This window comes from Delphinapterus leucas, chromosome 6, assembly GCF_059928025.1.
Source record: "Delphinapterus leucas isolate spDelLeu-1000000601 "Yukka" chromosome 6, BTC_Dleu_Yukka2, whole genome shotgun sequence".
In the NCBI taxonomy this organism is placed as follows: Eukaryota; Metazoa; Chordata; class Mammalia; order Artiodactyla; family Monodontidae; genus Delphinapterus; species Delphinapterus leucas.
Genome location: NC_143134.1, coordinates 16632112 through 16646292, shown reverse-complemented (window position 1 = coordinate 16646292; position 14181 = coordinate 16632112). Strand labels below are relative to the sequence as shown.

General features: G+C 38.7%; 1 protein-coding gene across 4 annotated transcripts in view; it reads left to right on the top strand.

The window, feature by feature from the left end:
- MSRA (methionine sulfoxide reductase A) overlaps positions 1-14181 on the top strand; it is a 383087-nt gene that overhangs the window by 264674 nt on the left and 104232 nt on the right. For all 4 annotated transcript variants that reach the window (XM_089912744.1, XM_089912747.1, XM_089912746.1 and 1 more), the window contains exon 5: positions 12929-13035. In XM_089912744.1, coding sequence (XP_089768870.1) covers positions 12929-13035 — 107 coding nt within the window. The remainder of the gene's footprint in view (positions 1-12928; positions 13036-14181) is intronic.

Below are 14181 nucleotides of genomic sequence, written 5' to 3'. Positions count from 1 at the left end.
TTGGACATGACAGTTGTAGCACCAGAAGGCATCTTATGTCCTTGAGAATGAGAGCCATCTGCTAAGGATAGTTGTGTAGAAAGAAGAAATCTGAGTCCCTGGTGACCATGTGCCACCTGACCACCACTAGATCACCTAACTCAGTACCTTTCACTTAAAGTGAAAAAGAAATATAATTCTGCCTTGTTTAAGCCACTGTTACTTTTGTTCTCTGTTAAACTGATTGCAGTGCCTAAGTGGTATGGTGAGATGGGGCTGTACCAATTTTTGAGAGATACGAGACTTTCTGAGAGATATGGTAAGATATTCTAGTCACCAGGAAACATGTGATAACAACTTTAATGCTTCTTTTTTTCCTACCAAGCTATTAAATAAGAAGGAAAAAATGTGCTTTTCTTGCCTTCTCCATAAAATTGAGAACTTTCTCTCTTTCAAACTATATGCATGTTGATTTTAATTTGTGCTTATGTTCTTCTCTTCTTTGTGGACTTGCAATGTGTAGCTTAAAATGCTATTTTACCAAAAAAGGAAAAAGAAGGTATTGTGTTCTCTAATGCAGATCTCTTAAATTTGGGAGTAAAAAGTGGAACCAAACTGGTAACCACTGAAATGAGCAGATGCAAATGAAAATATGAATACCAAAGACCTCTGATACTCTTTTATAACTGTTGGTTTCCACATATCCTAGAGCTTTCACTTTTCACATGTTGCTTCATTTAGCTGCTTTGAATATGTAGGCTTCTATAAGCAATGATATCAAAAGATGTAGTTCATTAATATATAGCAGTGGGTCTCAATTTTGCCCCTAGGGGACATTTGGCAGAGTATGGAGATATTTTTGGTTGTCACAATAGGGTGGACTCTGCTGGCATCAGTGGGTAAAATCAAGGGATACTGCTACACATCCAACAATGCGTAGGACTGCCCCTCACAACAAAGAATTACCCAGGCCAAGGTGTCAATAGTGCCAAAGTTAAGAAACCCTGATAGGGAATTCTTGGTAGTCATCCTTTTATTTTAACAGTTCAGATGCCCAACGATGTCTTTAAAATCACTTAAATTTCATTTCTAGTATATTAATTAATTCCTTAGCTTCTTCTTCCCCCTTTAAAATAGCCCAAGTACTCTTGTCTCCCTCAAATGACCTAGTTAACACTTTCCCTTGCTGATGCTTTATCATCTCCTGGTATGCAAAAGAGTGACTGAGGCTTATGCTTAACCAAATCACATGGAAGCCCAAATTTCAATGTAACTTCCTGGGGTGCTGGAGCTCATGTCCTTCTACTCCACCATCTTGTCTCCATCCTCTTCCTGGGGTGCCTGGATTAAAAAATCAGGAATTGAACATATTTTATTCTAAATCCAATGGATACTTTGAAGGAAATTTTACTTTACTTGCCTTCACTTTACTTTTCAAAGGCATCTTACTTTAGTGAATATTAATATGCAGAAGAACTGATTAATGTGCTGGCTTTTATAACATTGAAAGGAATAATAAACAAGTCGAAACTCTAAGTCCAGTGCGAAAAATATGAAAATGAGTATGTTTCACAGCAGGGAGTTGCAGCATTATGTCACCTTTCTGCATCTGTCACCTTTCTGCATGATGTTCACTCTGGTCTGAGATGGAAAATCTGAAAAGTGATGTCCTTAGGCTTTGTTCACGGGAAGAAGGGTGAAATATTAGGCTTGCAGTACTATTGCAAGGAACTGCCAGTTCATTTATTCAACCTACACAACCAGAGACAGCCAGGAAACATTTGTTAAGCAGCCCTGAATTAGGGCTCTGCAGAAGATCCAGGTGTTCATACTAGCTTTATCATCACACACCATGGAGTATCGACTCTAGATCAGGGAGGAGGCTGTGGAAAGGGAAAGAAAAACTTTACTGAAGGATTTTACAGAAAACAAAGGTAAAGCTAGGTGACTGCCTGGCTTAAGGCGTAAAGGAGTCTCAAATGAAACATGGATTACTACAAAATTGAAAACTTGGGTTGCTGGAAGAATGGTCCAGTCAATGGATAGAGATGAGAATGGTGGGGGACAATGAAAGATAGTGAGGTCAAGTTGAGAATCCAGGGACGATGGAGCCTAGATATGTAAACGTCTAACGGGAATGTGGCTCTACATGGCTGATGCCTGGAAGAGAACATGAATCACAAATTCAGACTTGTAAGTTCACAGCATAGAAAAGGAAGTTTCCATTGGAGGGCACATGGAAGGGAGGGTGACGGACAAAGACCGAGCCCAGGAACATCTGTAGTAAGGAGGATGGTGGGGGGGGGGCGGGAAATGGAAAAGCAAATAGACATAAAGTGGTCAAGAAATAGTGAGATTCTGAGGTGAGTACAGTGTTACAAGGCCAAGGGAAAAAGCATTTAAGGAAGGAAGGCACTGTGAACACTGTTGGATCAGAATGATCGAGAAGAATGAAGATAAAAGGGTAAAAAAAAATAGATGAAATTATATTTTTTGATTAATCATGGTGATTTAAAAAATTTTGTCACCATCCAGATGCTGTTCATATAAATTTTTAATCTGAATTATTTTACAGAAATAAATTTACAGAGTCCATTTGTTAGCAGAATAGAACAAACAAAAAATACACCCCAAACCTCCACAAAAACCTTAAGGGAATTTTTTCAGTCTGTCTGTCTGTGTCCCCATACCCATTATTTTAACTATAAATGGTTTTTTTAAATTAGGGTGAGAAGATATTTGGAAAATATTTAGCTCAAAGACTTCTGTTTATGATCAAGAAGGAGTAATAGGGACTGGATTTACTCTCCCACTTGAAATAACTAAAAAAATCAGACAAAACAATGAAACAATGGTTCTCACACAGTAGACATAAGAAAAACAAATAAAGAAGTCCTACAAATGCCCTACCTTATTTCCTGGAGAAAGTTTCTAGGCTGCAAAGCAAGGAGGAGGAACCCAGGCCAAGTCTCACAGTCTCCATGGGTTCAGGAGATGGCACTGAGAGTCCAGGGATGCTGAGGAAGGTGGAATTCACAGAACAGAAGAAGGGAGGAGAGAAACACTCAGAGAGTGGAAATTCCGGGGATCTGCAAAGGGTTCTCTTAAGTAATTGTCTGAGTACTGACCAGCATATGTGTGATTAAACAACCTGAGGCCAGAAAAAGAATCACCTTGAAGAATTAGAGGGAACAATTCCCAGAGCTCACACAGGGTTGGGAATACTGCCCATTCTCATTACCTAGAATGGAAAATATAAAAACTCACTGAACATCAGGTAGAGTACTTCTGAAGGCTTTACCTCATTAGTGGGGCAATTAATGTAGATTAAAAGTTTTTCTGGTCCAAAGTAACAATGCTTGAAAGCAAGAATCAAAAGGATATGTTATTTTTGCAAAGTAACTTAATCTCTCAGAACAAAGTGTATGAATACATAGGTAGGAATAACAAAATATCCAGCACCCACCAAGATAAAATTCACAATTTCTGGCATCCAACAACATGCAAATAAGCAAGAAAATGCTATCTTTAATGAGAAAAATCAATTGATTGAAAATGATATAAACTTGATGCAGATAATGACACTAGCACAGGTTTTAAAGCCATTAAAACTGTATTCAGTATGTTTAAGAAGCTAGAGGGAAGGTTGGACATGTGAAGTAGAAAGACAAAAAATATAAAAAAGACCCAGTCCATCTTCAAGAGATGAGTGCTACAATGCCTGAGATTAAAAAATTGAGTAATGTCAGAAAAAATCCAAATTTGATAAAGACTATAAAACCACTGCTCCCCGAAGCTACATGAACACCAAACACAAGAAACGTGAAGAAAAACATCACAACACATCATAATCAAATCAGTAAGATAAGTGATAAACCGAAAATTTTAAAAGCAGCCACAGGAAAGAAAAGATAATTTCATACAGGAGAACAAAGATACGAAGATGGCAGATTTCTCAGCAGCAGCAATGCCAGCTAGGAGACAGTGGAGCAACATCTGTACTGAAAGAAAAAGAATTGTCGTACTAGAAATACTAGAATTCTTGGCCTGGTGAATACACCTTTCAAAAAGAAAGCAAAACTATTTTTTCAGATGTACAAAAGCTGGATGGATTCATCACCAGCAGACCCAAGCTAGAAGGAAATGTTAAAGGAAGTCCTTCAAACAGAAAGAAAGAAAATGATGCCATCAGGAAATCTGGACCTCCACAAGGAATAAAGAGTACTAGAAATGTTAACTACATGTTGACTAAATATAAAGATTTTTAAAGATTTAAACATCTTTAAAAGATAAACCACTGCTTAAAGCAAAAATAATAAGTGTATTTTGAGGGTTATAAGATATGTAGAAGTAAAATGTTAGGCAAAAATAGCACAAAGTCAAAATATGGATCAATGGAACAGGAGAGAAAGCCCAGAGATAAACCCATGCAGCTATGGTCACCTAATCTATGACAAAGGAGGCCAGAATGGAGCAGAGACAGCCTCTTCAATAAATGGTGCTGGGAAAACTGGACAGCTACATGTAAAAGAAGGAAATTAGAACACTCCCTAACACCATATACAAAAATAAACTCAAAATGGATTCAAGACCTAAATGTAAGGTGAGACAGTATAAAACCCTTAGAGAAAAACATAGGCAGAACACTCATTGACATAAATCGCTGCAAGATCTTTTTTGACCCACCTCCTAGAGTAATGAGAATAAAAACAAAAGTAAACATGTGGGACCTAATGAAACTTAAAAGCTTTTGCACAGCAAAAGAAACCATAAACAAGATGAAAAGACGACCCTCAGAATGGGAGAAAATATTTGCAAATGAAGCAACTGACAAAGGATTAATCTCCAAAATATACAAACAGCTCATGCAGCTCAATATCAAAAAACAAACAACCCAATCCAAAAATGGGCGGAAGACCTAAATAGACATTTCTCCAAAGAAGATATACAGATGGCCAACAAACACATGAAAAGATGCTCTACATCACTAATTATTAGAGAAATGCAAATCAAAACGACACTGAGATATCACCTCGCAGCAGTCAGAATGGCCATCATCACAAAATCTACAAAAAATAAATGCTGGAGAGGGAGTGGAGAAAAGGGAACCCTCTCGCACTGTTGGTGGGAATGTAAATTGATACGGCCACTATGGAGAACAGTATGGAGGTTCCTTAAAAAACTAAAGTAGAACTACCATGTGACCTAGCAATCCCACTACTGGGCATACGCCCAGAGAAAACCATAATTCAAAAAGACACATGCACCCCAGTGTTCATTGCAGCTCTATTTACCATAGCCAGGACATGGAAACAACCTAAATGTCCATCAGCAGAGGAATGGATAAAAAAGATGTGGTACATATACACAATGCAATATTACTCAGCCATAAAAAGTAACAAAATTGGGTCATTTGTAGAGATGTGGATGGACCTAGAGACTGTCATACAGAATGAAGTAAGTCAGAAAGAGAAAAACAAATATCATATATTAATGTATATATGTGGAATCTGAAAAAACTGGTATTATAGACAATCTTGTTTACAAAGCAGAAATAGAGACACTGAGGTAGAGAACTAACATATGGATACCGAGGGGGAAAGGAGATGGGATGAATTGGGAGATTGGGATTGACATATATACACTATTGATACTATGTGTAAAATAGATAACTAATGAGAACCTACTGTATAGCCCAGGGAACTCTACTCAGTGCTCTGTGGTGACCTAAATGGGAAGGAAATCCAAAAAAGAGGGGATCTATGTATACGTATAGCTGATTCACTTTGCTGTACAGTAGAAACTAACACAACATTGTAAAGCAACTATACTCTACAAAAAATGTAAAAGAAAAAAAAAAAAAAGAAAGTAACAGAGGCAGTACAGAGATGTGGTTAAGAGCAGAGTCCTGGAACCAGACTATGGAGAAATAAAAAACAAAAGCACACAATATATACTATTAAAAAAAATAGCGCAGAGTCTGGGAGGAGAGACTACAAAGTGGAAGAAGGATAGTGTTTTCCAAACATGGCACTGGAACAATTGTATTTGCAGCAAACAACTACAAATTACCGCCACCACAACAAAACCAAAACAACTTTGATCCATATCTCGCACCATATACAAAACATAAGATGAATCATAGCCCTAAATTTAAAACCTAAAACTATAAAACATCTAGAGGGAAATATAGGAGAAAATCTTTGTGACTTGGCTTAGGTAAAGATTTTTTTTGATACAACACCAAAAACATGATCCATAAAAGAAAACACTGATAATTCGGACTTCATCAAAATTAATTTGTGCTCTTTGAGAGTCATTGTTAAGAGAATGAAAGACAAGCCACAGATTGGGAGAAAATATTTTCAAGTATGTATCTGATAAGATATTTGTATCCAGAATATATAAAGAACTCCAAATTCAATAATAAGGGACCATACAATTTAAAAATGGGAAAAAATTGAACACTTTACCAGAGAAGGTATACAAATGGCAAATTATCACATGAAAAGATACTCAACATTATTAGACATTAAGAAATTCAAATTAAAACCACGATAAGATACTCTTACACATATTTTGACAATGGCTAAAATTAAAAGTACTGACCATGACAAGGGTTTGTGTGGATACGACAACTGAGCTCTCATACATTGCTGGTAGGTAACGTAAAATGTTACAACCACTTTGGAAAAAGTTTTGCAGTTTCTTCAAAAGGTAAACATAAATGTACCAGCCATTCCACTCCCAGGTATTGATCCAGGAGAAATGAAAGCATATGTACATACAAAGACCTGTACGTGAATGATCACAGTAGCTTTATTTTAATAGCAAGAGGCTGCAAAGAACCCACATATCCATCAACAGGTCAGTGAGTAAACAAATTTGGCATATCCAATCAGTGGAACACTGCTCAGCAATAAAAGGAAGGAACTGTTGATACATACAGCAACATGGCTGAGTTACCAAAAAAGAGTACACACGACATGATTCCAATTGTATAAAATTCTAGAAAAATACACATGACAGAATGTAGATCAGTGTTTGCCTGGGGCTTTAGGATGGGGGCTGGGAGTGGTGAGAAGGGGAGTTTTAAAAGGTGTATGAGGAAACTTTTGTAAGTGTTCATTATCTTGATTGTGGTGATGATTTCATGGCATATACACGTGTCAAAACTGATCAAATTGTACAGTTTAAATATATACCATTTATGGTATGTCAATTATACCTTAATAAAACTGGTTTTAAAAGGATCTAACCCAAATCCTTACTGATGCTGAATTGAGGCCAGAGAGGTTAAGAGGCATGGATTCTAGATGGATCCATGTTCATCCTAGTGATCACAACTTGCTTCTCTGCATTCATATGTTTGTTGATACATTCTAGACATTTCCTGAGACTGAGATCAGGCTCAGTGGTCTGTGTTTCAGCTGGATCTCTAGCAAGGTTCCTGAACTCAGCTAGATGCTTAGTAGCTCATTTCTTGACAGGAATTTTTAAATTCTTAAGTAGTATGTTGAAAACTTCTCCTCCTTGAATTTCTGCATTAGAAGTCACAAGGGGATGGTGGAGATATGTTTATTGAGCTCCTATGTAAGATACCTAGCAAACCTGTGAGGTATGTATCACCATCCCCACTTTTCCGAATGAGGACACTGAAGCTTAGATGGGTCTAGTACCTCGGCTGAAGTTACACAGTAAACGCAGAGATGGAATTAGAATCCAGAACCATCTCGTGGCAAAACTCATGCCAGTTTCTCTGCTTCATGCAGCAGACCACGATCGGGATCCATTTTTTCCTAGCAACTGGCTGTAGAAGAGAAGAATATAGATTCATCCTGGTGGGGGTCACCTGGTCTCCGTAGCCAACATGGATGGTCCTCTAATGAGATTGCTCCTTGGAAGCTCCCTAACACAGAGTCAGTAATTTCAGACCATTCGGAATATGTCCTTCCTTGCCCTGACGTTCACTATCAGCTGGTGGCTCCTGAAATTTCTTAATCACCTCACAACAGCTCACAGTGTGAACTTCCCTTTAAAATTTCCATGTTCGGGCATATTTCTCATCTCTCTAGTCTGAAGGTATAAAACAGAGCTAGTACCCAAAGATGAGCCAAAGTTTAGAGGGCTACTGAGCAGATGAGAACTCATCCATCTTTTTGCCTCATTATAGGTTAAGCATTTCTCTGTTTTCCAGCATTTTCTCCGGCTCCACTGAGAGAGAGGGAAATCTTAGAGCAGTCTCATGGTGGTTTGTCCCTTTCAAATCTTATTTGGAGAAGGTGGATGGAGAAATCTCAAACAGTTGGTAGGTTCCAAGAGGGCAGTTCTTTTCAAGAATGCCCCAAAGCCCAGTCCTCAGTAATCAGCTTAGAGAGCGTTATGGAAGAATTTTAAGCACAAGATGTTGCATCTGAGCCGGTTATTCTCTTTTCACCCCCTACAGCAAGTCTATTGCTTACTTTCCTGGGATGTGAAGACAGCCAAAATAATGTTAATAATTTATCCTCCTAGTTTTTCCAAAGCCAAGTGGAAGGCACAGTGAACTTTGCAACACATATTGAATCAATGTGCAAAAGAGCTCTGGATTTTTGATGATTTGGAACCCTATGCTCACCCGGGGTTCCACGGAATTCTGTGGCTCCCTTGAAACTGATTTTTCCATACGTCTCTGGTCCCCCGTGTGTCCTGTCAAGACACCCATGCGGCCTCGTGCTCAACCGACTGGCTTCATTTCCTTCCAGGACAATTGGCAGGACCCAGGCTCATCTCCTCACAGCCCTCAGCGTAGACCAAGCTTCTTCTTATTTCTGGGTCTTGGGCTGGCATGCTCCACTGCCCACCAGATGCACCGCACACACACACTGTGTTCCATAGTCTTTGATTGTTTCGCTGTAACTTCTTGTGCATCAATCTTGAAAAGAGAAAGTGCTTCCGTGTCAGGTAGATCTAGGTTTAACTCATAAGATGGCATTCACTGTACTAGGATGGGGACCTAGTTGAAAAATGAGACTGTCTTATTTCTGAATCTCAGTATCTAGTACCTTGCCTGATTCAGGGAAAGACGGATGAATGAGTGGAAGGAAGAAAAGAAGGCAGGAAGTCAGAAAGAAGGACTTTAAGAACTTCGTTTTTCAATAATTTTTAATTGTTTTTGTTTCTCTCTATCACCCGCTCTGCAAGTCTTTCTTTCCCCCTTTTTAGTAACCCAGTGGGTGTGAGCTTGAGAGATACAAGATAATGTTAACAGGCTTGATTTTTCTCAAACTTCAGATCAGAGACCAAGCGTGAAGACATTGCATTTGAAAGCGTTTCATGGGTAGGAGCAGGGGAAGGAGAATTCACTCAAACAAACCCTTTCTTGGGTTTGTTTTCCATTGAAATGAAGAACTGGGGTGGACATGAGCAGAGTTAAAATTTAACTAGGAAGGTCATTCTGTTAAAGAAAAATGTAATAAACTGTTTAGTTAAAAACTGAGCAGTACCTTTCTACACACATAAAATGAATCTTACCCTCTCTTTGGATTATTTATCTGTGAGACCCCTGCTGTGTGAGTATCTGAGATATTAATATAAATAATGCTTTTCTGGGGGAAAAGGGTCACTCCTAAAGTGTCTTGTGTGATGTCATTTGTTATTTTTATTTCAAAGTAGTTGTTCTGAACTGTTCTAAGATTATGAAAAGTTGTAAAAATAAAAGTATTTAACCCCTACATAATTTTTTATAGTCAACAAAGCACTTTACAGGTTCCATCTTATTTGCTCCTCAAACAAACCTATAGGTTAGGCCCTTATAATCCTTGTTCTACAGAAGAGGTTTGAAGCTCAGAAAGATTAGGAAATTTGCATAAAACATGTCAGTGGCAGAGTCAGACCTAAAAACAAGCTCTTGCAGCTCTGAGTCCTAGGCTTCTGACAAGAGATTTAGTAAACAGGTTTTCCTCACATGTGAATTACTGTTTTGTGTTCATTATATAAACCAATAGAGGTTGAAAGAAATGGTGAAAAGTTTAATGATGCTAAACATCTATAAATGCAATGTATTAAAAATAATGAGAACAGAAAAGCCCTAGTTCTATAGGTTTCTCAATCTACTGAGCATCACATCGTATTTCCCAGTGAACCATCTGCTTTCAAATTTGAAGCTTCTATCCACTTAATAAGCCCCTTCATTAGCGAACTGAAAGGTACATGCATTGGAATTAACCAAATACACACACGTGTGTGTGCATATAGATGTATGGTTTTGGTTTAAGGTACACACACATGTATGTGGATATAGATGTATGGTTTTGGTTTAAGGTATTATACCTTCTTCTCAGGATGAACTGTGATGGAAGAATGCAATCAAAATAACGTTGTCCTTGAGTAGACCGGAGAGTTAATGCCTAGTCCAGTATCACTCAAGACTCAAAGAAATCTGAACACAGGCTTTCATGTTTTCTCTCCATCCCCTAGTGTATCTCTTTAACACTTTCTTGTCTTCCTTCCTGGCCAGTCAGGGGTTTAGCCAGAGTGTCCAGGAAGAGAGGGTATTGTTTCTGACATGAAGAACTTTTAGTTTTATTAGAACATCCAAGAAGGGATGTGATTAGAAGGTTGAAGCTGTAAATTCAAAATTGAGAGACTTCTGCCCACAAATGTGACTATTAACTGTGTGAATAGCTCCCATCTTTCCAATGCACGGTTAGTTTGGGTTCGTACAATGGGAGAGGTGCAGTGAGTCTGGGGTAGGGCTGTGGGTAATGCCCACGAAGTTACTCCTCTTTAAAGCTGTCCACAGTGTGTTGGTGACAGCCCAGACCTGCACAAGAAGACAGGGACAACAGTGGGAGGAGCCATATCAGTATTACAGTGTTACGGTGAACAAGCGATCAAGTTAGAATATAGAATCGAGGGATCATGGCTTCAGGGAAAGGCCCATAAATCCCCATCCCCGATTACAGTAGTAGTATGAACTCTAATTGTATAAATAATGCATGGATTATTTTTTATAGAAATTCATTGCCTTATATACTTGTCCAGAATGACAGCCATGTGCATCTTTTCTGCCCAACCACACAATTTTGTGAAGTCTTCCAGATGTTTCTACCCCTTAGGTTGTCATGTCACTACAAGAGCAGCTCTAAAAAATCGATGTAAACTTAAGGGTTTCATTGTATAATCCTTATACCAGATGATTTGTGAAAATATGATCCGTGAAAGAGCCCGCTGTTAAACCATATCCTTGGAGTGATTCTTAATTATTCCCACTCTGTTTTCTAAAAAGCCAATTTTTATCTGTAAGCAACAATTTTCCATGATCCTATGATAATTCAGAGACCTCCAAGTAAACACACAGATATTAGTCTTCAGTGTACAAGGCGTATGTAATCTTAGTAAAACTTATTGAAAAATATAAATAAATCATACCTGCAGGTTCTCTTTTACTCACATACTAATTTCTCTTTTAAAAAAAAAGAAAACTTAAATAGATTTAAACAACTACACATGGAGACAGTGTTTTTCGGCATCTTGTTCTGAATGTAGAGGGGTCTGACTTGACCGAAAATCAGCCATCCGGCAATATTTTTTCTTCGTGGAGAATGTTTCAGAAGGAACAGTGATGCAACCATCTTGCCATTATGCAAATGGATGTTAGGACAAAAGGATGGGAAGTAGTCACATGGGAAAAGCCCTACTTGGAAGGAGGGAAAATTGAAAACAGAGAACATTCTGGAATGTATATTTATCCAGTCTCTTACCCTCCACTAGAATGTGAGCTCTGTGAAGACAGGATTTTCTTTCATTCATTGCTATATCTTCAGCATCTGAAAAAGTACTCAGCATGTATTAGGTGCTTAATAAATAATATTTATAATACCTACTGTATACTGTAACTAATACTTATATATTGTACACCATAAGACTACTACCATAATACTTAAATGAATATATAACTTAGAAAGAAATGAAATAGATATACTAATTTGGTATTAATCAATGCTTATTGGAGACATGGGCTGGTTTATTTTTATTATATAATATTAAATTAATATTTTGATGTCATTATTGGTATTGGCTCTTTAAGCCGCTTAGTTCCTGGTCCCCATGTGGCCTTTGTGCATTGAGGAGAGGAGGGGACTCTGAAGGTGGGAGAATGGAGTTTCTAGGAAGTCAACTAAGCTGGGGGCTCGAAAATATGGAACTGTTTGTTTTGGAAAGTTGCATCTTTTACTGGAGGAGTTTGGGGGCACTTGTTAAAACTGAAACTGATGCTTGAATGATGCAGTAAACATGTGTGAAGTTCATTTTACAACAACATGGGGATCTATAGGGGATCTATGGCAGGCCTGTGGCTGTTTCACTTGGGGACTCTATCATTCAGTTAGAAATTGACCAGCATCTACACTTTAGCTGCTGTGACAGGGTGGAAAGTATGCTGGGCTGATTTTAAGTGCTAGGTTTTTCTTTGATTAGGTGCATGATCTTAGGCAAACTCTTTAAACTCTCTGAGCATCAGTCATTTTGTCATTTATTAGGCAACTCCTGTGTGCAAAGCACTAGGCCAGGCACTTCCACTTACATTATTCCATTTCCTTATCTGCCAGCCGAGGGACGGTAACACCTGCCACACAGAATGTCTCATTAGGAGCCAAGGAAACAGTGTGTGTCACAGTGCTTTGCAAGCGATACATGGTTATGACTTAAGTATCTGCATAGAAAAATGCAGATTTGCAGAGCATCTACTGCGATGCAAGGCCTGCGATAAATTTACCTTAAGTTCAAAGATATTTGTTACAGTTAAAATAGGCAAAGCAAAACAGATACGTTGCATGCTTGTTTAAGGAGACTGGTGTCAGGATGCAGTTAAAACAAGCACTTAGCAGGACATGAGTCATGGAGAATGTGTGGCACTGGCCTCGTTGCCCAGGCCACCCCAGTAATCCTCTGCTTTCTGCTTTCCCAGGCTTGCGCCAAGGCAACGACCACGGCTCTCAGTACCGCTCTGCCATCTACCCGACCTCTGCTGAGCACATGGAGGCATCCCTGAGGTCCAAAGAGGACTACCAGAAGGTAGGGTCCCCTCTCCCTCCCGGACCCCACCTGTGGAGGCAGAGTCTGGTTCTTGGCACTTGGCACTGTGTTCTGTTTTCACATGTTTTGGAAATTTCTGTCAGCCTGTTGGAATTGAGCATTTCTGCTCCATAGAAGAATAGGCCCTTATGCCATTTCTCTTTAAAGTCAAGTCCTCCAGATGAATATACAGCTTAACATGTAATCTCTCTCTCTCTCTCTCTGAGTCTCTCTTTTTTTTCCTCTGCCTGTCTTAATCTATTCGGGCTGCCATAACAAAGTACTACAGACCGGGGCGGCGGGGCGTGGAGGCTTAAACAACAGAAATCTATTGTCTCACAGTTCAGGAGGCTGGGAGTTTAAAATCACGGTGTTGGCAGGGCTGGATCCTTTGGAGGCTGTGAGGGCAGGATCTGCTCCAGGCCTCTCTCCTGGGCTTGTAGACGGCCGTCTTCTCCCTGTGTCTTCACATCATCTGCCCTGTATGTGTGCCTGTTTCTGTGTCCAAATGAACACCTTTATGACAACTCCGGTCAGATTAGATTAGGGCCTTACCTAATGCCCACGTTTAACTTGATTATCTCTGTTAAAGACCCTATCTCTGGGAGGGAGGAAGACGCAAGAGGGAGGAGATATGGGGATATATGTATATGTATAGCTGATTCACTTTGTTATACAGCAGAAACTAACACACCATTGTAGAGCAATTATACTCCAATAAAGATGTTAAAAAAAAAAACAAAGACCCTATCTCCAGATAAGTTCACATTCTGAGTTCCTGGTAGTTGGAATTCCAACATCTTCTTGGGGACACAGAATTCAACCCATAGTGCTCTCTCTCTTGCTTGTAACAGTAGATTGAATTATAATAAAAATACTTCTCAGAAATATAGATGTTACATTATGAAATAATTATTTTTCACCATTAACTTGTATTATATTTTTAAAATCTCCTCTGATAGAGATTTAGTTCTTTTCAAAATAACTTGAGTTGCTTTAAAGTTTAGAACTTTGTGATAGTGTTTAAATTTTAATTATCTTTATATTTTCTAGAGAGTTGGATCCACGTTTAAGAGTAGAGCCAGGAGCTACAGTAATGCTGATCTATTTTAGAATTATGTAAAAAGTCTGCTACGCAGCCATTCT